General features: G+C 40.1%; 1 protein-coding gene across 4 annotated transcripts in view; it reads right to left on the bottom strand.

The window, feature by feature from the left end:
* The window catches only part of CHD1 (chromodomain helicase DNA binding protein 1), a 99,525-nt gene that overhangs the window by 5,968 nt on the left and 68,026 nt on the right, over positions 1 to 25,531 (bottom strand). For all 4 annotated transcript variants that reach the window (XM_075932080.2, XM_075932081.2, XM_075932082.2 and 1 more), the window contains exons 17-33: positions 24,108 to 24,260; positions 22,826 to 22,897; positions 22,084 to 22,233; positions 20,975 to 21,123; positions 20,561 to 20,657; positions 20,375 to 20,470; positions 16,093 to 16,269; positions 15,800 to 15,960; positions 13,628 to 13,669; positions 12,457 to 12,587; positions 11,869 to 12,007; positions 10,359 to 10,509; positions 9,516 to 9,638; positions 9,018 to 9,155; positions 4,610 to 4,873; positions 4,096 to 4,236; positions 1,192 to 1,370 (exon numbers count right to left, since the gene is read on the bottom strand). In XM_075932080.2, the coding sequence (XP_075788195.1) occupies positions 1,192 to 1,370; positions 4,096 to 4,236; positions 4,610 to 4,873; positions 9,018 to 9,155; positions 9,516 to 9,638; positions 10,359 to 10,509; positions 11,869 to 12,007; positions 12,457 to 12,587; positions 13,628 to 13,669; positions 15,800 to 15,960; positions 16,093 to 16,269; positions 20,375 to 20,470; positions 20,561 to 20,657; positions 20,975 to 21,123; positions 22,084 to 22,233; positions 22,826 to 22,897; positions 24,108 to 24,260 (2,363 nt within the window). The remainder of the gene's footprint in view (positions 1 to 1,191; positions 1,371 to 4,095; positions 4,237 to 4,609; positions 4,874 to 9,017; positions 9,156 to 9,515; positions 9,639 to 10,358; positions 10,510 to 11,868; positions 12,008 to 12,456; positions 12,588 to 13,627; positions 13,670 to 15,799; positions 15,961 to 16,092; positions 16,270 to 20,374; positions 20,471 to 20,560; positions 20,658 to 20,974; positions 21,124 to 22,083; positions 22,234 to 22,825; positions 22,898 to 24,107; positions 24,261 to 25,531) is intronic.

Raw genomic sequence — 25,531 nt, 5'->3', positions numbered from 1 at the left:
ACACAATGCTGAAATACAATAATTAAGAACAGCAGCATATGTAGGCTAAAATTTGTTCTTCAAAAAAATTGTAGCATTCAATTAAGTGATACACTTTAACCTGGTAACCCTGGGATTAAAAATTTTCTGGGCCAGGCAGGACACCTTGGGGTCTGGGTGTGAGGGGAGTTGTGGTGGGCACTTACCTGGCACCCTGCTCCTGGAGGCACACATGGCTTTACGCCCCCCCATCGCTATGGGAGTGGTGGGGAAAAGCCTTAAATGCTGTATCTCACTGTGCTGCTGTTCCCTAGCTAGGGGAAGGAAAGCAGCATCCTGCAGAACTGCTTCCTCCTCCCCCTGGCAGGGTCCCTATCATGGGTGTTCCTAGATTAGGGACACCCAGAGAAGGGAGATTCATATGTATTCTGGAAGTTCAGGATTTTATTTTTTTGCAATGATAACAAATGACAGAGTCTTCCCTAAGGGCTTACAACTTTTTTTATCTAGTTAGCTGTGTATTTTATTTGAAAGTATAATCTAGGTGAAGTGAAGTCTTTGGTTTATAATTAAGCACAAAAACATATTCAGAGATTCTTCTGATTCTCTTTTGCCAGCATGTTTGAAATTTCAAAGCGAATAGCTGTGAAACATCTTAGCATATTGTGCCAAAGTTAGTATTTCATTATAAAGACAGAGCTGATAAGCAATCTAGTTTCACAATAAATTTTAGTATTTTCCTAGAATGGAAGCGTTAAGCAAATTTATAAAAATTCAGAAGTATGAACTATGAAAGCATACTGAATAAAATAATCAACATTAAAAATTAAATGTCATCTTCCTTCTTTACAGATAAAAATGGATTGTGCCCGTGAAAGCTCATGATACCATCTACATTTTTTGTTAGTTTCTAAGGTGCTGCAGAACTATTCATTGTTTTTTAAGTTTTTTCAATTACAGACTAACATGGCTACCCCTCTAATGCTTTTAATCGTGATATACAGTTCAGCATGTGGAGGAACATGACTCAGGCTTCAAAAATCCACTGTACAATTAATTTTTTTTATGGATCCTCATATGATATTTAAAAATATCCATAAGTAGGTACAAGACTGTGAGAGTTGGAAACGAACAAAAATTGATAGAAATCACTCTATCAGAAACAGTGATTGATTTTTCCCTTTCCCTCATGAAAAGTGTAGGGTTACTTACTTCCTCCACTGCTTAATTTGTTCAGGATTTGTGTACTCTTTTAGACATTCAGTGATGTGATCTCCAATTTTGATCAGACATTGTCTAGTATGTTCCAGCTGTTCCCTTTCTGAAAGACCTTTTTCTGGTCTATCCAGCTGTTTCAGTGCTGCTTTGACAGGCCTCATTCTTTCTTTGCACTGTAAAGTGGAAAAATGAATATATAAATCAGGACGACAAAATAAAAGGTACATTCTAAAACATGACCCACCCTCACTACTATGATATTTACACAGGCAAGACATCTTAGTGCCACTCTAAGCCAAATGAAACATCAAATCTCTGGCTCATAGCACTTAAAGTTCTGTTTTAATACAGGTTTCCTTTTGAAAAATAATTAGCTTCTATATTAACATTAGATAGCATTTGCTTAAATCTTAAATACAAATTTAATAGGTAAGGTTAGCATGGCTTCCGCCTTGTAAAGCTGTAGGCCCCCTGTGGCACAGAGCTTTCAGCCTAATAAATAAAGCCTCTTGGGCTCCTGGGCTCTGTGGGTGGTCCAGGCTTACTTCACCTCTCTCTCTGGTTAAAAGCATGCAACACGAGTGTATCTGGGTTTGAACAGATGCTAGTGGTCCTTCAGGGAAATGAAATAACGACACTACCCCTCTAGCCATCAGGGGGATGGAGCCTAGGGTCTGCCACAGCATCTTGGTCATGTTAGCCACAGTCTTGATAAATGACAGGGCCACTCAAAATGGATCCTCAGCTGTTAGAATGTCCGCCATTTGGTTGGATTCCTCCTCTACCTGTACTCCCAGATTTTGGGCCAACCTTCTCAACAAATCCTGATGGGCCTTTGTGTTCATGGCTGGTAGGGAGGAAGATGTACCCGCTACTGTCTCATTAGGTGAGGCCAGGGATGACTCTCTGAGGGGGACATGCTCCTCAGGCTTTTGCAGTACCTTTCCTTCCACATGACAGGCTTGTTGGGTGGTTGGGGACTGCAAGGTCGCCACGGTCTCGCTCTCAAGAGGAGGCTGAGGACTAGCCCTCTGAAGGCTGTGTCTTGGCCCCAACCTGGGAGCCCCTGGAAGAGGTGTGGCATACGGAGCCCTTTGGGTAACTGAGTAGACTGATGCCGCCCAAGATGTTGGTGGACCCTAGGCCTGGTGATGAGCCCACAGTATCCAGAAGGGCTGCTGCATGTGAGGTTGCCATTGTGGTGGCCCACGTCATCTGAGAGGCTTGGGGGTAGTGCTTCGGTGCCAGGAATAGTGCTGAGCCTAGGAATGGAGACCCATTGTCCTAGATGTGTCCTAGATGTCCTAGAAAGCTACTTCTGTCTGCTTATGACTCATAAGAAAATTCAGAGGTGGACCAGGACAGTGCTGGAGAACGGTGTCACAGGGAGTGACATAATATACCTACTAGTTTGCTTCCTGAGTCTCACCACGGGTGGAGGTGGAGTCGACACCAGTATCACAACTGGTGCCAGAACCGAAGAAATGGGTGGGGCCAGTGCCAAGAGCAGAGGGCCCCTCTCTGGGGGCAGTAACCTGCAGCAGTGCCGACAATGTCTGAAGGGGGATGGCTGGTCAATGTCTTCTACCACCATGTCTTCCAACTCCAGGGAATCAACCTGTACCAGGCTCAAATGTGTTCTTGAAGTGCCAGGAGCAGGTGCTGATGGAGCAACCATCTTAGAACGTCCTTCCTGGGGATGCACTCAGGCTGCATGCAGGGAAGGAGAGTGACCCCTCTCTGCTCTCTTTTACATATGCAGCACTGGTGCCAATTCCGAGACCAACTGCAGCCGAAGTGCTGCCCTCATAAGGAGAAGTTTTAAGTGGTTGTCTCTCTCCATTTTAGTGCAACGTTTAATCCGTTGCAGATTTTACACCAAACTGGCTAGTAATACTCTCCCAAGCACTTTAGACCAGAGTCATGTGGGTTGCCATGGGCATAGAGTTCAGGGATTTAACACAAGGTTTAAAAACCTGAGGTCCAGGTATACCCCGGTTTGTGGAAACCAAAGTGGAAGGGAAACCCCACTAACTCTAACGGCAACTATACAACTAACTATAACAAACATGAACTATATACAGCAAACCACTAAGGAATCACTTGTAGAAACAAGGACTAGAGCAGCGTTTCTTAAACTTTTTGAGACCACAAAACACCAAACTTTTTTTTTTTTTTAAATGTGGAACAACGATGAAAATTTTCTTAAAAAAAAAAAAAAAAAAAAAAAACCCCAAAAAACAACCAAAAAAACCACACAAAGAAGAGGTCACGGCACATCTACGAGTTGGTCATGGAACACCAGTGGTCCATGGAACATAGTTTAAGAAACACTGGACTAGAGCGTTCCAAAAACTGTCACATGTGGTAAGAATGAACTGAAGAGGCAGAAAGCCAGCAGGGTTATGTATGCTCCACCATGGAGGCGCCACTCCAGGGGCCTCCCCTGCCAGCCCAACTGGTATGGCTGAAGGAAAAACCTCCTGACAATCATGCATGCAGCATGCACGCACCTAAATGGTATGGACGTGAGCAATCTTTCAAAGAAAAGAACATATGTAGGCACCATGAAACAACTGGGAGATCATTCTTATAATAGTTTCATAGGAACTCACTAAAAAGGAGAGTAGAAGCACACATGTGAAAAAGCTGCTATTGGGCTTGTGCACAGCGGATTTTTCCACAAATTTTGTAATGTTTAGAAGACAGAACTGAACCTTTAAAATATATGCCTTGTCCACACTTTCGGTATGCTATTCTGAGACCTCTCTGGCAACGGATCAAGGGCCACAATGTCTAAACATATTGGCATTAACTGAACACAAAGAAGCAGTTTTATTTTAGATCATTATACTTTTGTGTTAAATATAAGCATTAAAATAGCAATAAGGAACTTACTACACTGAATGTCTTCTGATCCAATTCTTCAGATTCTTCAGATATAGGAACTGGCTCACTACTTGCAGTAATGTGAACTGGAGTATCTGCTGGTGTAGCTTTCTTGGTTTTTTCTTTGTTGTCAGATTTAACTTCACTTGTCTATAAATAATATATAAAAATAGATCTGAAAAGGGAATTGAAGTTTAGGTCTACAGTAACATAACCTTACTACACATATGAACCATTGACATCCATTTAATATTTTCTTTCGGTTTTTTGCCTAAGGATGTGTAAAGGCTTCTTATCCCACTTGTATTTCCTGCCAATTAAAGTATGTGGCAGTAAAGGTGTAGGTTCTACAATCAGTTGCCATTTCTTCTAGTTGAAAGTGGTGAAAGCAAAATACCAGTTATAGGGAAAAGTTTTGTTGTAATCTTAATAGAGCACTAAATGAGCTGAAATGCTTTTCTGCCTCAATAACAACCTGAGTGCCTTTTTTTAAGGTATTACAAAATACATGAAACCTAATTACCTTCTCTTCCTTTGCTTCTTTGTCTTTCTGTGTAGACTCCTTTACTTTGCTTTCTCTCTTTTCTTTCGTATCTTTTTCCTTTAATTCTTTCTTATCCTCTTTTTCCTTTTTCTCCCTTTTCAGCTCCCTCTTATTTTCCTTTTCTTTTGTTTCTCTTTTTTCGTCAGCCTCCTTCTTTATACCAGCATCTGGCTCGGATTTCTCGTCATTTTCTTTTTCTGCTTTTATTTTTTTATTTTGATGTCTCACTGAAGTGATCTCATCCTGCAATATTTAAGCATACTCATAGTAAACTCAATTCCTAACTTTACAAATTTTACAGTAGATATATTAAAAATATCATTCTTCCTGTAAGTGATTTAAAAAAAATTAATACATATAAAGTGCAGCTAAATAATAAAATGATTATGTAAAAACAATTACACTTGTGAAATTTATTAGACAGGTGTCAGAGAACACTGAATTGATCAACACTAGCTGTTACAGGAACAAAGGGAATCACATTTAGTTTTCCTGAGAACGGAAGAAAAAAGTCAGATGGGCAGTCTCCTTTTTTCCAGGCTGAAATGTTCCAGTCTCTTTAGTCTCTCCTCATATGGGACCCATTCCAAACCCCCTAATCATTTTAGTTGCCCTTCTCTGAACCTTTTCTAATGCCAGTATATCTTTTTAGAGATGAATAGACCACATATGTACGCAGTATTCAAGATGTGGGCGTACCATGGATTTATAATAAGGGCAATTAGATATCCTCCGTCTTATTCTCTATCCCTTTTTTAATGATTCCTAACATCCTGTTTGCTTTTTTGACTGCCGCTGCACACTGCGTGGACGTCTTCAGAGAACTATCCAGGATGACTCCAAGATCTCTTTCTTCATTAGTTTTAGCTAAATTAGCCCCCCATCATATTATATGTATAGTTGGGGTTATTTTTTCTAACGTGCATTACTTTATATTTTTCCACATTAAATTTCATGTGCCATTTTGTTGCCCAATCATTTAGTTTTGTGAGATCTTTTTGAAGCTCTTCACACTCTGCTTTGGTCTTAACTACCTTGAGCAGTTTAGTATTGTCTGCAAACTTTGCCACCTCACTGTTGATCCCTTTCTCCACATCATTTATGAATATGTTGAATAGGATTGGTCCTAGGACTGACCCTTGGGGAACACCACTAGTTACCCCTTCTATTCTGAAAATTTACCATTTATTCCTACCCTTTGTTTCCTGTCTTCTAACCAGTTCTCAGTCCATGACAGGATCTTCCCTCTTATCTCATGATAACTTAATTTACGTAAGAGCCTTTGGTGAGGGACCCTTGTCAAAGGCCTTCTGGAAATCTAAGTACACTATGTCTATTGGATCCCCCTTGTCCACATGTTTGTTGACTCCTTCAAAGAACTCTAACAGATTTGTAATACATGATTTCCCTTAACAGAAACCATGTTGACTTTTGCCCAACAAATTATGTTCTTCTATGTGTCTGACAATTTTATTCTTTACTATTATTTCAACTAATTTACCCTGGTACTGACATTAGACTTACCGGTCTGTAATTGCCGGGATCGTCTCTACAGCCCTTTTTAAATATTGGCGTTACATTAGCTCTCTTCCAGTCGTTGAGTACAGAATCGGATTTAAAGGATAGGTTACAAACCATAGTTAATAGTTCCGCAATTTCACATTTGAGTTCTTTCAGAACTCTTGGGTGAATGCCATCCGGTCCCAGTGACTTGTTACTGTTAAGTTTATCAATTAATTCCAAAACCTCTTCTAATGACACTTCAATGTGAAACAAGTCCTCAGATTTGTCACCTACAAAGGACGAGTCAGGTTTGGGAATCTCCCTAACATCCTCAGCCGTGAAGACTGAAGCAAAGAATTCGTTTAGTTTCTCTTCAATGACTTTATCGTCTTTAAGTGCTCCTTTTGTATCTCGATCGTCCAGGGGCCCCACTGGTTGTTTAGCAGGCTTCCTGCTTCTGATGTACTTAAACATTTTGTTATTACCTTTTGAGTTTTTGCCTAGCTGTTCTTCAAACTCCTTTTTGGCTTTTCTTATTACATTTTTACATTTAATTTGGTAGTGTTTATGCTCCTTTCTATTTACCTCACTAGTATTTGATTTCCACTTTTTAAAAGATGCCTTTTATCTCTCACTGCTTCTTTTACATGGTTGTTAAGCCGCAGTGGCTCTTTTTTTAGTTCTTCTATTATGTTTTTTAATTTGGGGTATACATTTTAGTTGGGCCTCTATTATGGTATCTTTGAGAAGTGTCCATGCAGCTTGCAGGGATTCTACTTTAGTCACTGTGCCTTTTAATTTCTGTTTAATTAACCTCCTCATTTTTGTATAGTTCCCCTTTTTGAAATTAAATACCACAGTGTTGGACTGCTGAGGTGTTCTTCCCAGGACAGGAATGTTCCATGTTATTATATTATGGTCACTATTTCCAAGCGGTCCTGTTTCAGTTACCTATTGGACCAGATCCTGCACGTCACTCAGGACTAAATCGAGAACTGCTGCTCCCCTTGTGGGTTCCTGTAGCAGCTGCTCCAAGAAGCAGTTGTTTAAGGTATGAAGAAATTTTGTCTCTGCATTTCTTCCTGAGGTGACATTCACCCAATCAATATGGGGATCATTGCCGGTAGACGGGTGCTAGACACTGGTGGAACAGTTGGTGGGACTGTGGTTGCCTTAAACAGAGAGGTGTCACCAGACTCTCAACGTGTGCCTCGAAGTTGAGGGATGGGAGGTAGAAGGCTGGTCAAGGGTTTGTCTCTGTCTGGTTTGGTACTGCTTCCTTCTGTTGTCAAAATGTCTCTATGTTTGACTAAAAGCATGGGTTTGTATTGTTGAGTAAAGAATCTTCCCTGTTTACATTTTGCTTCAGGGACGTAAATACTGAGCATCTTCACTGTGGCTTGGGAATATTTAAGTGAGTGGAGTGATGCATTGGTGGTATCCGAGAAGAGCATTGAGCCCTGGAAAGGAAGATCCTCCACTGTAGTCAGTACCTCCTGGGGGAAACCTGAGAGATGAAGACATAATGACCTCCCCATCACCACGGCCGTCACAATGGAATCAGATGCAGTTTGTAGAGCAGTGCGGGAATTCAGGGTGCCTTCATTCATATTAGCCCCGCACTGCTCTCTCTTATCCTCCAGAAGTCAGTCAATAAAATGTGATAGTTTCTCAAAAATATGGTGTGTGTATTTTGCGAGCATTGCAATGTAGTTTAATATGTGGAGTTGGAGACACACAGAGGAATAGGCCTTCCTCCCCATGAGGACCAGCAATTTCCATTTCTTGTCATTAGGTGTGGTTCTAGCTGTGCTTTGTTTTTCCCTCTGATTAACTGCATCTACAACTAAGGAGTTAAGGGACAGATGGGAAAACAAGCAGTCAGCACCCTGTGGTGCAACATAGAATTTACAGTCTGAACTCTTGCAGACCAGTGGCACTGTTGCTGGCATCTGCCAGATCAATTTGGCAGGGTCCATTGGTAAAGCCAGCTTAGTAGATGAGGAGGCAAGCAGCTATACAGGTTAATTTATCCTGGGTTTCAGGGAGGCTCACTAAGGAAACCTATCTCCAGTACGTTGGCCACCCTTTTATAAAGATCCTGGAATGATTTAAAATCCCCTTCCGCTGTTGGAGAATCAGGCATTAGGGTGTCATCTGGGGCATTAGGATGCCCATGGTGCTGCATTGGTTTAAAAATCACATCTTTGAACAGGTGAAACCAGTCACAGACTTGAAATACATGTTATCTTTTTAAAATTGGTTTACATGTTTGGTCACATTAAAAACAAACAAATGTTAGCAAAGAAGCCTAGAGTTTGAGAGGTGAAGGAGGTTTGTTTAAGAGAAGTTATGTAACCTTCCTGTGTCTTGCTTTTTCCGAATGGAAACTGGAGACAGCATTACTCACACTCAATTGAACATTTGATTAAAATGCTTCAAGTGCTAAAAATGGCTATGCATGCACCAACACAACTGTTAAAATTCCATTTTAAGAATCAATGCAGCTAGTAATGATGCCTTAGACACAAAACAGTACAGCCTTATCTGTTGCTCAAATGCTGGATTAGCATTTCTAGCAAATTTCACAGTATCATTTTTCAGACTATAATCATACTTTATTATGGAAGAATTCAGCATTTCATCAATACTGCCACGGATGCTGTTTTCTTTACAATTAAGCTAAAAAAATTGTCTCTCCTCCATAATGTTTACCTAATGTTAACAAGAGCTATTACAGAAAATATGATGCACTCAAATGTTAAATATGCTTTGTTATGAGAGTGCCATTCAAACTATTTTGTGTAAAAGCTATATTTAAGTGAGATGGAACAAAGCGAACCACAGAAATGTTTCTTTTAACAGACATTTCAAAATTACCCACCTTGTTATCTTCCTCTTCCTCTTCATCAGATTTTTCTGAGGGTAGTGGAGAAGAATCACTTTTTATCTCCTCTTTAACTTTTGCAAGTTTTACCACTTTATTCTTCTTCGCTCTTGTCTTCCTCCTCTTTGAGTTTCCCTGAGTATAAAAGCACCATCTTAATGCTGCCAACTGTTCAAAATGTCTCAGTGTCACAAGCCATACAGAAAGATTAATTTCTATATTAAATAAAAGTTGATTTTATTTAGACAAGTTACCTAGTTTGACCAGAAATGGGAAAGGGAGCTAGCCTGACAATAAAGGGCATATACAAACTAAAGACAACAATCCTACATGATCTGATCTTATAAATCATTTGATCTAGGCAGACTTGCTCTGATTAAATGGTTAACAGTGTGGAGAACAAGTGGTGGGCATCTGGTGAGGGTGGAGGAGATTATCTGCTAACAAGGAGATGACTACTTTATCATATTGTTAAAGATTAGAAATTTCACTTACTGCACCAGAAAGTCTTTGTGCTTCCTTCCTTGCAAGATCTTTATTGAGTAATTTAATGAGGTAGTCTGCACGGGTCTGTAATTGCTTGGCCTGGGGTTTCTTATCTGGATCATCTGGTAGAATCTGAGAGGGGGAAAAAAAAAAAACCATGAAAAAAACCAATATTTCCAATTTGGAAGATGCCAGAACAGAGAAGAAGTAGCAGCAGAAATACAGAGTACTGGAGATGGGAAAAAGCTGCATAATTTTGGATCCATTCTAACACTACACTGTAAATGTGCAAATGTCCCTGAAGGAGTGGAAAACTTCTTGGAACCCACATTCAACTTTTTGCTTCCTCACATACTAATGTAGGGAGTCTCAAAAGCAACTCACCAATACAAGAGTTACCATTCTTGAGTTTGTATTTCTTCTCTCCCATCACATAATTCAGCTAGGAGAAGGTGGGGCACCTGCCTCACATGGCTATCAATGGATGGAACTTCTACCTCAAATAGCTTACCTGCTTCTACTGAGTAGTGGAATGAGACAGATGAGCAAACAGGAATGGGGAGCAAAAAGTAAGAGTAAAAATGGATGCAAAGTGCCAAAAGAGAAAGGGGATGAGAGAGCTAACAGATAGAAAAAAGAAGACAAAAATCACTGAACCAGGACATAGAACAGTGGGGTAAGGATGGCCTTGGCATCTACCAGTTAACCACAAGAGGGGTTTCAATAAAGCAGAGTTGACGTATTATTTTAGGAGATTTCTAATTCCCATAAAATAAACAGTTTCAATTTCTCCTTACCAATTAAACAAAATACATTTAAAACATGCTCACTAAGCTGGATGGCATGACGTACCTTGTGTGTCAAGCTGAGGTCAGGATCCATTTTTATCATTTCCCAACTTCCATACCCATATTCATAGATGCCTATTAAAAGATTGGAGTCGTCATCTTTGCCCCAATCTATATCAAAATGAGCTGCCTTAGTGTGGCATGGAATGGCATATCTAGAGGGAAGAAATCAGAAAGTCAAACTTAATACAGGTTAGACTTCTCTGGCCTGGCCTGAGTGGTCCCGAACCATGGAGTTTGTTGGACCAGGGGAGGTCAAGGCTCCTCTCTGGGCTGTGGGCATCCCAAAACCTGGGTCTTCCCTCCCCGCTGCTGGCCCCATTCTGGGGCTCGCAGGGTCAGCCTCCTTGGGCTGGGATTCCCAGCTGGGCCGGATCTTCCCATTGGCTCTGCTGCCGCTGGAATTTGGGCCTGGTCCGGGGATTCCTGCTGGCTGCCACTGGCCCTGCTCCTGCCAGGAATCTCGCCTCTGGCCACCAGCCCGCTTCCACCAGGGATCCCAGCTAGGGTTTCCGTCAACGGCTCAAATGCTGCTTGGATTCGCAGCTGGGGCCGATTCCTCTCAGCCACCACAAGGACTCCCCAGCCTGGGACTCCCCAGGGATGGGCTCCCCACTCACGAAACTAGGCTCCCCAGCATCCGAGGGACTCACAGCTGGCTTGTGCTCCTCAGCTCCGGGACTCACTTGTCTAGCATCATCCATGGTCCTTCCTTCTGGACCATGGATGTTGCTGGACCAGAGAGTCCCAGATTTGGGAGGTTTGTGAAAACTAAAAAGGTGGGGAAAAGGTCAGGTTTTCATTTGCTGAGAAAGAAACAAATATATTTTCTAACGTTTTCACAATCATTTTACAACAATTTTGAGAATTAAATCTGTACGCTAAATAGGCCAATATTACTATAAAAGAGTATAAGGTGTCTGGGACTATTATTTCTGAAGTCACGTGACTTATCAGAGTTTCAGCAATAACTTTGAAGTCTCTAATCTCAGATAGTTGTGAATAAAACCTTGAAAATGTGTCCTAAGCATAATCACTGAAGTTTCCGCGGACAGTCTTAAATAATAGCTGTAAAAGGTGGGAATCTCAATGGGAATCTCAGGATGCCACAGGACTCCTCGCCGCTAATGGGAATCTCAGTGGGTTAACCCAAAAGTCACATGCTTTGGGAGGCCCTACTCTTACCACACAATCAGTATTCTTCATGTGGCCAGAGAGGTGCCAATCCTAGACATCCAAGTAGATATATTCCAGTAACAAGGGTACATACTGCCACACCCTATACTTCTTCAGTGATGGGAAAGGGAAATGAAGGGGACTCACCACCACCATTCTAAATCAAGGGCAGGGGAAAAACGGAAGAGCCCCCCGACCCCGGCATGCCTAAAGTCCGGATTGCTTTAATCAAGCTAGGGTGCAAAAGATATTTGTACAGGCCAATATATAAAGGCATTTAACATAGTAACGTAACAGAAAATAACTTCTTTTCATATTATATAACTACTACTACTCACCGTTTTCTCTCTTCTGGATCAGAAGGAATAGATTTGTGCAATGGTGCTAACTCTTCCTCATGAGAGATGACTAGCTTTGCATTCACTTGTACTCCTGAAATTCGGAATGTTGGGCCTTTAACTTTTCCAAGTCTGCCCCCTTGAATTAAGAGCCATAACAGTATAACATATCTTGTACATAACAGATAAATGTTACTTGTATTTTATCTATTGGAAACGTTAAAAAAAAAGTGCCTGATTCTGGTCTTAAATGTCCATCATGAAACAATGCACCTTAACATTTTATCCATCCACTCAAATTAATTTTGGTTAAAAAAATTCCAGTCATCCTCAGAATTTCAAGTACTGTCAAGTACCGATAACCCAGATTTAATTTAAACTTTTGGATCCAGTGATAATGTATACCATTGTAATTCACCCAGAAAAAAAGCTTTAGGCACAATGATAATCATTACCCAATCTACCTATTCAATGTTTCTAGTGTATTTGCAATAGTTAGAATCAGATTAACAACTCTGAAATACTTACCACTTTATGTAACTTATTTGTAATAATTTTTTTATTCCATTTTGCTCTGTTCAGACATACCTGCTCTTTCTTGTCCAGAGGAATTGTCCTTTAAAGCCTTAATGCATCCACTGTGTACGAGCTCCCCCAGTCGCCTAAGGTCTGTCTCAGATTTATCAACTAATTCAGCATCTCTAGCTATAGCATCTAACCTGTAATAAAACACAAATTCTTCTTATATCTTTGAAGCTTTGACACTTTATAAACGATTGTTTTACTGAAGCTTCAGGAGTAGCCGAGTTAGTCTGTACAGGATAAACTTAAAAAACAACAAATGGTCTGGTAGCACTTTATAGAGGAACAAAACATCTAGATGGTATCATGAGCTTTTGTGGACACAGCCCACTTCTCCTGTCATCTGAAGAAGTGGGGCTGTGCTCATGAAAGCTCATGATACCATTTACATGTTTTGTTAGTCTATAAAGTGCTACCAAACCATTTGTTGTTTAAGTTTGTCTTTTACTGAAGAGTTACATCAATCTGCATATCCTACTCCATGTTGTGAGCACTTCTGATGAATACATTTTAGAAATGCTATAGAAAAACTAGAGAAATTGTAAAAATGTCAATAAAAGTGATGTAGAGATCAGGAAACAAGAACACAGGAACAAAGCTAATTTTATTTTTAAGTATTGGAGTGTGTACACAGTGTGTGTTTGAGACAGACACACCCACACCGATAACAGTTGGTAATGTGACCTTACAATCTACAGAAAGATAGAAAGAGATGACTTGCTCACATTATACAAAGTAAGATCTTTTAAGAAGAAAAAAAGAGGACTGGCACCAGGAAAACACACATAATGGTGAGACTAATTGCGCAACTGGGACCTGATCATTGTGAGTCTTTTTATAAACTTAAATTGAACAGGGTCTATGATAATTTACAAAATTAGGTGGCCAATTAGCCATCACTGAAGGTGACTTAACACTGTGGTAGGTAAGATAGTACTTGGAAGGACATAGTGAATAATCCTACAAAATACAAAGGGTCAGATTTTATGATCTGAGGTGTTCCTTTGGAAATGCTATATATAGGGGAAAAAGGAAAAATAAAGAATATTCAGATTAATTAATATTATTAAGGTAACAGACTAGCACAAAGTTCTCTTTTCAAGATATGGACTCCTGCTAAATAGTTTTGATATATAAGCTTCCGAATTGCTACATAACTATAAGCAAATAGGTTTACCTTTCCAGAGGCCCACCAAATTTCTTGTAACTCTTGATAAACCTAATAACAGAAAATAATTGCTTGGTGTAAGTGTAAGTTTAACTAATCAAAGTTTAAAAATTAGAGTGAATAATATGTCTATTACAATATAAAAACCAAGTTATATGAATAAGGCTAAAAAGAAAAATCATTAGACCACTTATCAAGATAATCCACATTTAAAAACAACCGCTTCATTAAGTTTATATGGTAATATAAATAAAACAATAGAAGCTCTAATTTATTTCAGAAATTACTTTATTAGTTTCACAAGATAACAGTTATTCAAAGCAACTAGATGAGTTTAGTCATAAGATCAAATGTAAATTTACAGTAAATAGTTAATTCAGAGATTATTATCCCTTATGTAGTTAAGATGGAGTAGTGATTCAAGACAGATTACAGTACTTCTATTAGGATTTAAGATAACATGGCAGAAAAGAGAAGGAATATTATTGCAATTAAAAGAATCACATGTGGATGATAGGTTATTAAGATATATTTAAAACATTCGGGATAAAGAGGGGAAGCAAAGAATCTTAATTTCCTTTCCACTCATGATCAGAACCTGAGTTACTAATGTAGTGACAAAAGCACCCTTGGGGAAAAAGAAGCAGCAATCCATTAATGTTGCTAGATGAAACAGAGAAAGAATGAGGATCCTAAAGTTTAAAATCATGATTTTAACTCAAAATATTCTGTAAGTATTATAATAGTTTGAATAGAGATAAATTTAAATACTTAAATTACAGAAACAAACCAGCATATTTACAAAATGCTGAAAAGGTAAGAAAGTAATTATTCTCCTTCATGCCAAATATTGTTTTCTGTACCAACTATTTGAAAGGACCATGCCATGCAGATTACTCCAAAAGATCACTTAAGTTTAAGTGATTTCTTGCAGTTTTAAAAACTTAAAGCACCATATCATTGGAATTCAATTATGCTGGTGAGAAATTCAAAACAAAACCCACTCAGTTTTTGTAGGTCTCCCCACAGAGAGGTGCAGGTTCTTGCTACAGCTACAGTTTTATATAAACAACTATAAAAATATTTAGCCTACACATATAATAGAATGTCTGATAGACATTTATCTAACCTACTCTTAAATATCTCCAGAGATGGAGATTCCACAACCTACCTGGGCAATTTATTCCAGTGTTTGACTACCCTGACAGTACGACCCCATCCTCCAGATTAGTCGCAACCCCTCCCAGCTTGGAATCATCTGCAAACTTAATAAGCGTACTTTCTATACCAATATCTAAATCGTTGATGAAGATATTGAACGGAGCTGGTCCCAAAACAGACCCCTGCAGAACCCCACTTGTTATGCCTTTCCAGCAGGATTGTGAAACATTATATATATTCTATAAACATTTCTCATCATTGTAACAATCTGTTTTTGAAAGTGCAATGTCAGGAATAACTTCACCACAATTAAATGGAGAGAGGGGTTGTCTGAGCTTCCAGGAGAAGGACAGTTTCTGCTTTATGGCCAAGAGGCAAGGGAGATGCATGTCAGAGACTGCTGCAAAAAGGGCAGATGGGAGGCAGTTTGAATCTCTGACTCATCCCCTTAGGAATGTCTGAAAACTATAAAGCAGGTGTCGGGAACTTACGACCCTGGGGCTGGATGCAGCCCCTGGCTTGCCTGGATCTGGTCCCCAAGGCTTGGGGCTCCCTCCAGCATTGGGGAGCCTATGCTGACACTCCAGCCCCCTGGGCACACCCCACTGAGCCTCACTGCAGGCTGGATCAAGGTAAGTTGGAGGCCGATCTAGCCCACAGGCTGTAGTTTCCCTACCCCAATCTATATAATAAAGTTGTAACTTGATTAAAATCTGTATTAAGTATCTCCTGTTGTCCTTTTGATATACCCAGATAATGCAGGGATTAGCAATTGTACACACTATGAAACAAATCTTCACACTCCACTTAATAGCATACCTTATTAGAATGGATTGTGTACACATTAATAATCTTTTATGTCAGCACCATATAAATACTTAAAAGAGAAGACCTAAATGCCTAAAATGAAAATTCTTAATTGAAATTCAGTAAAAACGGTTTTACTTACATAGTTTTAAACTATAGTCTGTCTAATTTCATTTCATAACTATGAATAAGCAAGTTTTTTCCCAGTCTTACCGCCTAATCTCTGCATCACTAAATCCTTTAATATTCTCTCGTGGAATAGTACGTGGTCGTCCTCGTTTTTTTGGTCGTTTTCTCTCAGAGATAGAATCACTATCAGAACCAGAGTATCTTCTGTTCCTACTACGCCTCCCTTCACTTCCATTAAAGCTGATCTGGAATTTCAAAAAGGAATAAATAGCATAAAGTTATATGATCAACATTCATAATAAAAGCTTTAGCTAAAATTGATTGTAATTAAAAAAAAATGAAAAAGAAGGGAAGAGCTTTTCAGAATCCAAAGATACCTGTTTTGCACAGTTTCGCATTCTTGGAAGCATATAAATTTCTTCAAGCTCCTTCTGTCTTTCTTCCTCTTCTAATCTTCGCCTTTGGAGCTCTGGAATGATTTCTTCCCAGTTCCTTGAATTTCGTTCAGGCTCCAACTCAATGTCATCTTCATCCATATTTGAAAAATTGGCCACCTTATAAAGCAGAACACATTTATTTTTGCCAATAAGACATGGCAATTTACTTCTATAAACTACAATATTAGAAAAATATGGTTATTATATTCACAACAGCATACACAACTTTTATAACTACAACTCACTACAATTATGCTTAGGTATACAGGCAGTCCCCGGGTTACATGGATCCGACTTGGATCCCTACTTACAAACGGGGTGAGGCAACCCCGCACTAGCTGCTTCCCCCCAGAAGACCAGGGAGACGCGGAGCGGCTTTTCTCAGCAGACACCTCAGCTTGAGAATAAAGGACTGAGGGAAGTGAGGTGTGGGAGAATAAAACTGAGCACTGGAGAAATGTTTGGCTAGAGTTTCCCCTACAATATGTACCAATTCCGACTTACATTCAAATTCAACTTAAGAACAAACCTACAGTCCCTATCTTGTACGTAACCCGGGGACTGCCTGAAATGTATACATTATATACCATTTTTCACATGTGCATGCACAACACACACCACCTTGCCTGGTACAAGTTGGACCTCTCTGGTCCAGCACCCTCAGGACCTGACTGGTCTCAAAAGAGGGAATTTGCCAGACCAGAGGAGGCACTGGTCCCTAGTCCGTCCCCCTGCCAGGCTGCCATGCTGCTTCAGCCCCGACAGTCTGGACTGCCGTATCCCTGGCCCGCTACTGGGGCTGCCCCGGCTGTGCATCTCCAGCCCTGGCCTCAGAAATGGGGCTGCCATGGCTGCCGCATCCCTGGCCCCATGTCCGCTACCACGGCTATTGTGTTCCCGACCCCACTACTCGGGCTGCTATGGCCCTGGCTGTGCTACCAGGGCCACCAGCTCTCTTGCCACTGGGGATCCCAGCCAGGACTCCCTGGTCCAGGAACATCCATGGCCCTGCCTGACCACAGATGTTGCCAGATGAGGAAGTCCCGGTTTTGGAAGGTCCAACCTGTAGTGACAAAATTGTAGTCATATGATCATTTCATGATGATACTATAAGGCAGATGGTGCCTAACTGTACATTTCTTATAGTATATTTGAACTTTAAGTGTAACTTTGATTCTATATTTTTGAACAGTATAAAGCTTATTTCTAAGATAATTACAACATTCTTGTCATGTTTTCTACTGTTAAATTATTGATAAATCCTTTTATGTCAAATTCCATTTTGATGGAGCTTTTTCCTCGGGAATTCATAGAATCATAGAATACTAGGACTGGAAGGGACCTCGATAGGTCATCGAGTCCAGTTCCCTGCCCTCATGGCAGGACCAAATAAATGTGCATCACGGATGGTCTAGACAGAATCTAACCTACTCTTAAATATCTCCAGAGATGGAGATTCCACAACCTCCCTGGGCAATTTATTCCAGTGTGACTACCCTGACAGTTAGGAATTTTTTCCTAATGTCCAACCTAAACCTCCCTTGCTGCAGTTTAAACCCATTGCTTCTTGTTCTATCCCCAGAGGTTTCCCTCCTCCTTATGACACCCTTTTAGATACCTGAAAACTGCTATCATGTCCCCCCTCAATCTTCTCTTTTCTAAACTAAACAAACCCAATTCCTTCAGTCTTCCCTCATAGGTCATGTTCTCTAGACCTTTAATCATTCTCGTTGCTCTTTTCTGGACCCTCTCCAATTTCTCCACATCTTTCTTGAAATGCGGTGCCCAGAACTGGACACAATACTCCAACTGAGGCCTAATTAGCGCAGAGTAGAGCGGAAGAATGACTTCTCGTGTCTTGCTCACAATACGCCTGTTAATGTATCTCAGAATCATGTTTGCTTTCTTTGCAACAGCATCACACTGCTGACACATATTCAACTTGTGGTTCACTAGAACCCCTAGATCCCTTTGTGCCATACTCCTTCCCAGACAGTCACTTCCCATTCTGTATGCATGAAACTGATTGTTCCTTCCTAAGTGGAGCACTTTGCATTTGTCTTTATTAAACTTCATCCTATTTACCTCAGACCATTTCTCCAATTTGTCCAGGTCGTTTTGAATTATGACCCTATCCTCCAGATTAGTCACAACCCCTCCCAGCTTGGTATCATCTGCAAACTTAATAAGCATACTTTCTATACCAATATCTAAATCGTTGCTGAAGATATTGAACAGAGCCGGTCTCAGAACAGACCCCTGCGGAACCCCACTTGTTATGCCTTTCCAGCAGGATTGTGAACCATTAATAACTACTCTGAGTATGGTTATCCAGCCAGTTATTCACCCACCTTATAGTAGCCCCATCTAAGTTGTATTTACCTAGTTTATTGATAAGAATATCATAAGAGACTGTATCAAACACCTTAATTCTTTTGACACTGTCAAATTTTTCCTCGGGAATGTAAACAAGACGGGCAAATGGTTATTTTTACAGTTTATAATTCAGCTAAACCCAAGTGGAATTTCATTGGATAAAGAAAAGACACTTTGCTAGCCCAAGAGCTTTCTCCATGTGAAACTTCAAAGGTTTGCTGTAAGCAATGAAGGTGTTAAGGATTTTCCAAATAAACCACCACAAGAAGCTCTTAAAAATGAATGTATTAAGCAATCTAAATCTAAAAGATGTGACTAGCTACCATTAGTATGAAAGAGCTTAGACCTGAACATTATTTTAATATAATGTTAGATGTTACGATGTGTCAATCTTGGCATGAATAATTTATAAAAATCACAGTGAAGTTGTAACTGAAGGCACAATAGGTCATTACTTGATGTCCTACTGATGAGGCAAAATAAGAACAGCTTAGGTTTTTTAAAACCTTATATCAGCAGTCACCAACCAGTTGATCGGGATCTACCGGTAGATCTTGGAGCCTCTGGCAGGTGATCCTGACTGGTTTGGCCAAGAGGCTATCAAGTGCGAGCACTTCAGCTGCCCCTCCCCCCACTGCTGCTCCTCTCCTGCCCTTTGCCTTGGAGCTGCCCCTTCCCCTGGGGAGCCTCCTGCTTGCCGTGCAAGGCAGGGGAGGGAGGCGAGGGTGCTGATGTCATGGTACCCCCTCCCACTCTGAATCCTTTCTCCACAGAGCAGAGAGGGGGCACAACAGGACTTGGGATGGAGTTTACTGGCTGCTTCTGGGAATGGACCAGGGTCAGAGCGGGGTAAGCCCACCTTAGCTCCACTGCACCACCACCCAGGAGCCACCTCAAGCCCCCTCCTGCACCTCAAGCCCCTGCCCCAGCCCCGAGCATCCCTGCATCCAAACACCTTCCCATAGGTTGCACCTAGAACCCGTCCTACTTCCCAACTGCCTGCCCCAAGCTCAGCTCAGAGCCTCTCTCACACTCCAGATCCCATAATCCAAGACCAGAGCCTGCACCCCAACCCTCGGCCCCAGCCTGGTGAAAGTGAGTGAGGATGGGCAAGAGAGGGAGGATGGAGTGAGCAGGGGCGGGGTCTTGGAGAAGGGACCGGAGGGAGGTGGGACAAGGGTATTTATATTTGAGGTAGATCTTGGACTGCACTTAAATTCAAAAAGTGATCTCGTGCTTAAAAAGGTTGGAAACCCCTGCCTTATATTGTAGACAACCACCTTGGGCACATAAAAAGAGATTTCTGGAAAAAAGTGTAGTGAATTTCCTTAATTTGATATGACTGTTACATACAAATAGAGATAAGATGGATATATTGGAGATTTCTGTAACCAAGACTCCCCAGCTGATCCTGGGCTCCCTGCGGCATTTCAGCGGATCCTGGGATCAGCTGTGGAGTCTCCAGCTGATCCTGGGTTCCGCTGAAATGCTGCGGGGAACCTGGAATCAGCTGGGGAGTCCCGCGATGACCCTGGGCTCTATGCTGCGCTGCGGCTATGAAATGCACAAGAGCCCTCACTGGGGACTCTTGTACATTTCAAAGCTGGCACACTACGTGCAGCCCTGAGTCAGCGGGACTTCCCACTGGCCCCGGGGCTGCATGTGGAGTTCTGCATTCCTCCACAGGGGCTCTTGTACATTTCAAAGGAGGGATGTGAAAGTGCCTATTGACTAGTCAAGTAGTCGATGGAAATTCCATTGACTACTCAACTAGTCAATTAACCGATATTTAACATCCTTATTGTACAAGAAACTGCCACTGACAGAAATAAAGAAAGAGTAGTACCTTAAACTGGGAAAGCAACTCATCCCCTACTGTTAATGGGCCTGGCTCATTTTCTCGTGTTTCAGCCCTCTTCAAGATTTCATCTATATCCATTTCCTGAAAAAAAAGAGAACATTTCTCTTTTATCATTAAAGGACTAAAAACAAGATTAGATTGATGTGTATGTGGAAAGTTAGCCCGGCCTACCTGCGGTTCCTGCTCTTCTCCTTCAGGTTCCTTAAAAAGTTCTTCAGCACCAAACTTTAAAATTGCTGACAATTCTTCCTTATTAAAAGGAGTAGAGCTGAAAATACAAACAATAAACATTTTCTACTATTTATAAAAACACTAACTTAATATTAGCAAGACAAATTTCTCCATAATTCAACCAATTTTTCGTCTCACTTTTCTGCACTGTCAGAAAAAGTTGCATCTAACACGTAATATGAAAAAAAGTTTTTGAAAGTAGCAAAAGTAATTTTGAATCAGAATTAAGAATTCTTTAAATTTTACATATCCAAATTCACAAGAGATACTTCCGCATACAACATCTAAAAAGTAAAATTATTTTTAGTCGATGTTGATATGTTATCACCCTTTCTGAATTGTGCATCAGTATACCTTGAAGGAGTGGAACCTGTGTGAAGTACAGTCTTCCCTGTAGTGTCCATTCTCTGAATTACTAAATGATCTAACACCATCTTCTTTTTCGCTCTTTCAAGAATATCCTCCTCTACAGATCCCTTTGTGACTAGTCGATAAATATTAACCTACATACAAAAAAATATAAACTTTACATAAACATTTGGAAATTACACATTAAAACTGTATTTAAATAAATCTAAAATTAACAAATATTATGGAAAAAGGGAAAGAAAAAATAAAGATGCCAAATCTTTGTTTTCAATGTCCTAATTTTTTGTTAATTTGTTTCCAGATTTAAATTCATTTTAGAGATTAAGTCAGCTCTCTTACTCAAATATCTCCGTAAGCAGTTTCCTAAGTAATGTAATTCTAGAACCTAAACCCCAGCGATGAGGCACATAGATTCAGCTATCTTCTAGAATAGCATCCATGCACAATGTATGCTTAAATCATGCTACGGTTGTGGCAGACCTATAACTTGCCCCATACTAATGGCAACTATCCTCTCATATTCATTGCTATGAAAAAGCAAGTTCCAGATTCTCAATGAAAATGTCCTGTTTTAGTCAATATAAAGCTCAATTAAGCTCTAATACAGAAAAAAATTTCATATCACATTTAATGTAGGGAGCACAGCAGCTTGAATCTACTATTATAATCTTACTAGTGTGACAATGCGCATTAACTAAAAAAATTGTTCGCACAATTACATTTTCAATAGACACGTCGTTGCTCTAATGTTGCAGCTCAGTCCCAAGATATTAAAGAAACAAGGAAAGTTCACCTCTCCACCACCAAAAGTTGGTCCAAGAAAAAGTATTAGCTCACTCACCTTGTGTCTCTAATTGTTCTAATGTATTTTACAAATGAAAATTCTTTACTAACTATCAGTTAGTAAAGTGAACATCCTACTTGCACAGATGTTATATATGTATTATATACAAAAACACACAAACACCTTATATTGAGAATTATCTATGAACCCAAAATTTATTGATCTAAAAATGTACAGACTTTGGCTCTCAATCCTGACCTGACAGACCCCCTATTAACAGGTTCAGGGCTTAAAGCTGGAATATACATACCTGTTTCTTTTGGCCAATTCTATGAGCTCTAGCCTGTGCCTGCAGATCATTCTGGGGGTTCCAGTCAGAATCAAATATAACTACTGTGTCAGCAGATGCCAAGTTTATACCTAGACCTCCAGCTCTTGTAGACAGTAAAAAGCAAAAATCCTGTAAGTAGAAGACAAAGAAATGCATTATGAATATGGCATCAAAATCCATCCCAAATCAATCTGGAACTTAAATGAATTTAGATTGCATAAGCTCTTTGGGGAAGAAACAATCTTTTAAAAAGTGTATTTGTGTAGGGCCTACCACAGTAGAATCCTGGGTCTATAACTGTAGCTTGCTCCTGTTGCTACCACAATACAACTAATAAATATTGATATCAAGTACATTTTTTAAAGTAAATATTAAGGCTTTTTATGCTGATGGAAATCCCAAGAATGTGGGACTGCCTTCAACAAAAAGTGAGGATGAATCTGTCTTGCTAAATCTAGATAACCTTCACAAAGAGATAAGTTATCTCTTCCTAATGTTAAATAACAAAAAAAGCCAGAATCCTAGAAGGTAGATACCCAACAGAAAGAATAAGTGACATAAGTAAGTTATGAAGTAGAGTATTTGTGACCATTTGGATAAAACTAAAATCTTGTCTTTTACTGTAATAATTTTTATCATAATTATTAATTGCAAGAAATAAAATATAAGTAATAGAAAAAGACACAGCAAATTCCACAAGTGAAAACACATAGTAGCCTACCTCTGAGCCTTCTGCATTAAAATGATCCAGTGCTTGCTTCCTCAATTCCCCTTTTATTGATCCATCTAATCTCTAGAAAGATTGAATGTGCCCGTTAAAATATAAATCCATATAAAAGTTAGTTCTTACAATGTACAGGTTGAACATCTCTAAACCGGGATTCTCTGGTCCAGCAACTTCCATGGTCTGGCAGGGCCAAAGAGTTCTGGTGGAGAGCTGGCTGCTACGAGACCAGCAGGCTGGCAGGGTAGCGGGCTACTGGCAGTGAACTGTCAGCGGGGCCCCTGTTCTGGCAAAAACCCTCATCAAGGACGGTCAGGTCCCGAAGGTGGTGCACCAAGGAGGTACAACCTGTTCCACTAATTACAGTAGGTGTAGAAGAGCCTAAGTCTTCTGTTCATAATTACTTCTAAGTAAAACTGTAAAGATAATTTGGAAAGGCACTTTTCTGCTAAATAAACATGATATTAAGACAGTATATAGTGAAAGAGAATGTGAACTCTTTAGGCCAGGAGTGGGCAATAATTTTTGAAGGGAGGACACTTCAAAAATTTTCAAAGTGGTTGTGGGCTCTCCTGGAAATGCTGGGGCCTTGGGCAGAAGGGGCAGGCTCTTTAAATAGAAAGAAGTGAAAGAGCTCATGCCTCCTCTGTGGCCCCAAGCAGCGTGGCAGGGGTGGCTTCTGCAAGCCCTTTCAATTGTTTCTATTTAAAAGGCTCACATCTTAGCAGCTGCCAGGAAGGCACAACCCTTTTAAATAGAAGCAGCTGAAAGGGCTCATGTCTCCGTGGCTCCCAGGCAATGCATTAGGACAGGGATGGCCAACCCATTAAATGAAGAGAGCCAAAACAGCAGCAGAAAAAATGTGAAGAGCCATACCAGCCAGAGTTGTTGAGAAAAATGAGAACGAGAGAAAAAGAAAGGTGATGATCCTTTAAAAATGTTAGGCTTTTTGACCACATCAGGCCCCCACTGGCCACCACCATCTTGCTGACGCCATTTTGAATTGCCACACCAGATGCCTCCCCTGCACCCACTGAGCACAGGGAGCAGGGGAAACTCAGCGAGCCGCAGGGGAGGCTTTGTGAGCTGCACTTTCAAGGGTTAAAGAGCCGCATGTGGCTCGTGAGCCGTGGGTTGGCCACCTCTGCTTTAGGGGATGGGGACGGGAACTGCCGCACAGGCTGGATAAAAGAGGTAGGTGGGCCGGATGTGGCCCACTGACAGGCTTTTGTTCAGTCTTGACTTAGGCCAGTACAAGAGAACAAGAACAAACTTTTACCTGAAAAGGAAACTGACGATACTTCAAATATTCTGCTAGGATGTCCAGCATCCTCACCATCTGAGAGAAAATAAGAACTCTGTTGCCACGCTCCCGTAGGCGAATCAGTAGCTTATCAAGAAGGATTAATTTCCCGCTACTACGGATTAAATGCTGCAGGAATAATAAGTGTCTTTATTACCAAATGAATCCACATAAATTTGTATTCGGTGACCAGAAGAGTACATTTTTATAAGATAAATAACAGAGTACTTGTGCAATAAGCAAAAGTTGAATAATTAGTAAATCAAATAAGCAGGACATTATATTCAATTCCACCTCAGTATAACAGGACAGTATGAATTAAGCCTGCCTCAAGCAGGCAAAAGTAAGCAATGAGAGCCATGGCTGTTAGGTAGATGATGAGAGCTTTATTAATAAAGTATTTGTGCACAATTAAAAAAAAAACATCAAGTACAATCAGAAGGCAACTTTTTGATACCTAAAATATTTAATGTACAATGACACCTAACTCTTCAAAATATAATTTGCTGGGCTGTCCTAGTCAGTAACAGTAGTCTGAAGAATGTTCATACTATTTTAATAGAAAACTTCACTGGAACTTTCAATTAAGTCAATTTCATTCACTTCAATTTACTAAACATAAGGCCCCTTTAATTTTCTTTTGCTCTTTACTGATTTTTAACAAAAAAATACCCATATTTTACACTTTTTTTAAAACTAATTTTCACCTGAATTTTGGACCACTCAAATACATGAAAACATTGATTATGTTAAGAAAATCCAATATATTACATTAGTTATATATGTGTGTATATTAATATAGCCCTAAGTGCATATGTGAGGCTGACTATTAAAGAAGCATAGTATCTGATACTCATATGCACGTGTGTGTGTGTGTGCAAGAGAAAGACTTTTTGAATCCCCAAAAAAGTAGTTCTAGAATTCTCTGGATTTTGCTCCCTGCTGTGGAAGAAGAGATGAAGAGTTGGTAATCAGACCTGACCTCAATGGTAACAAGATTGCTTTCTTTTAAAAGAAACGTTTTATGAAAAATTGTAACATGGTTTTATGAAACTAAACACATTTAACTAAATAAACAACTACAGCATTAAAACCTGTTTTTCATTTTAATACTCTTACTTTTCTCTATTTTTTTCTGCCTTCCTGACCCTGAACATTAAACCCATTATTTATCCAGGACATCACCATTAGGCACCAATTTTTCCCAGTCTTTAATTTTTCTAATACATACTGGTATTTTACTGGGAAATTTTAAACAATTTAAAAACTGAAAACAAAGGATCTTGACTAGACAAAGTCAGATTTGTAACTAAATACAATTGCTATAGAACTATGTTACTACCCTAGATCAGTGTTTCTCAACCAGTGGTATGAGTCCCCTAAAGGGTACTCGAGAGAAG

The sequence above is a fragment of the Pelodiscus sinensis genome, chromosome 6 (assembly GCF_052426305.1).
Source record: "Pelodiscus sinensis isolate ZL-2025 chromosome 6, ASM5242630v1, whole genome shotgun sequence".
Lineage (NCBI taxonomy): Eukaryota > Metazoa > Chordata > Testudines > Trionychidae > Pelodiscus > Pelodiscus sinensis.
This window is presented reverse-complemented; position numbering and strand designations above follow the sequence as displayed.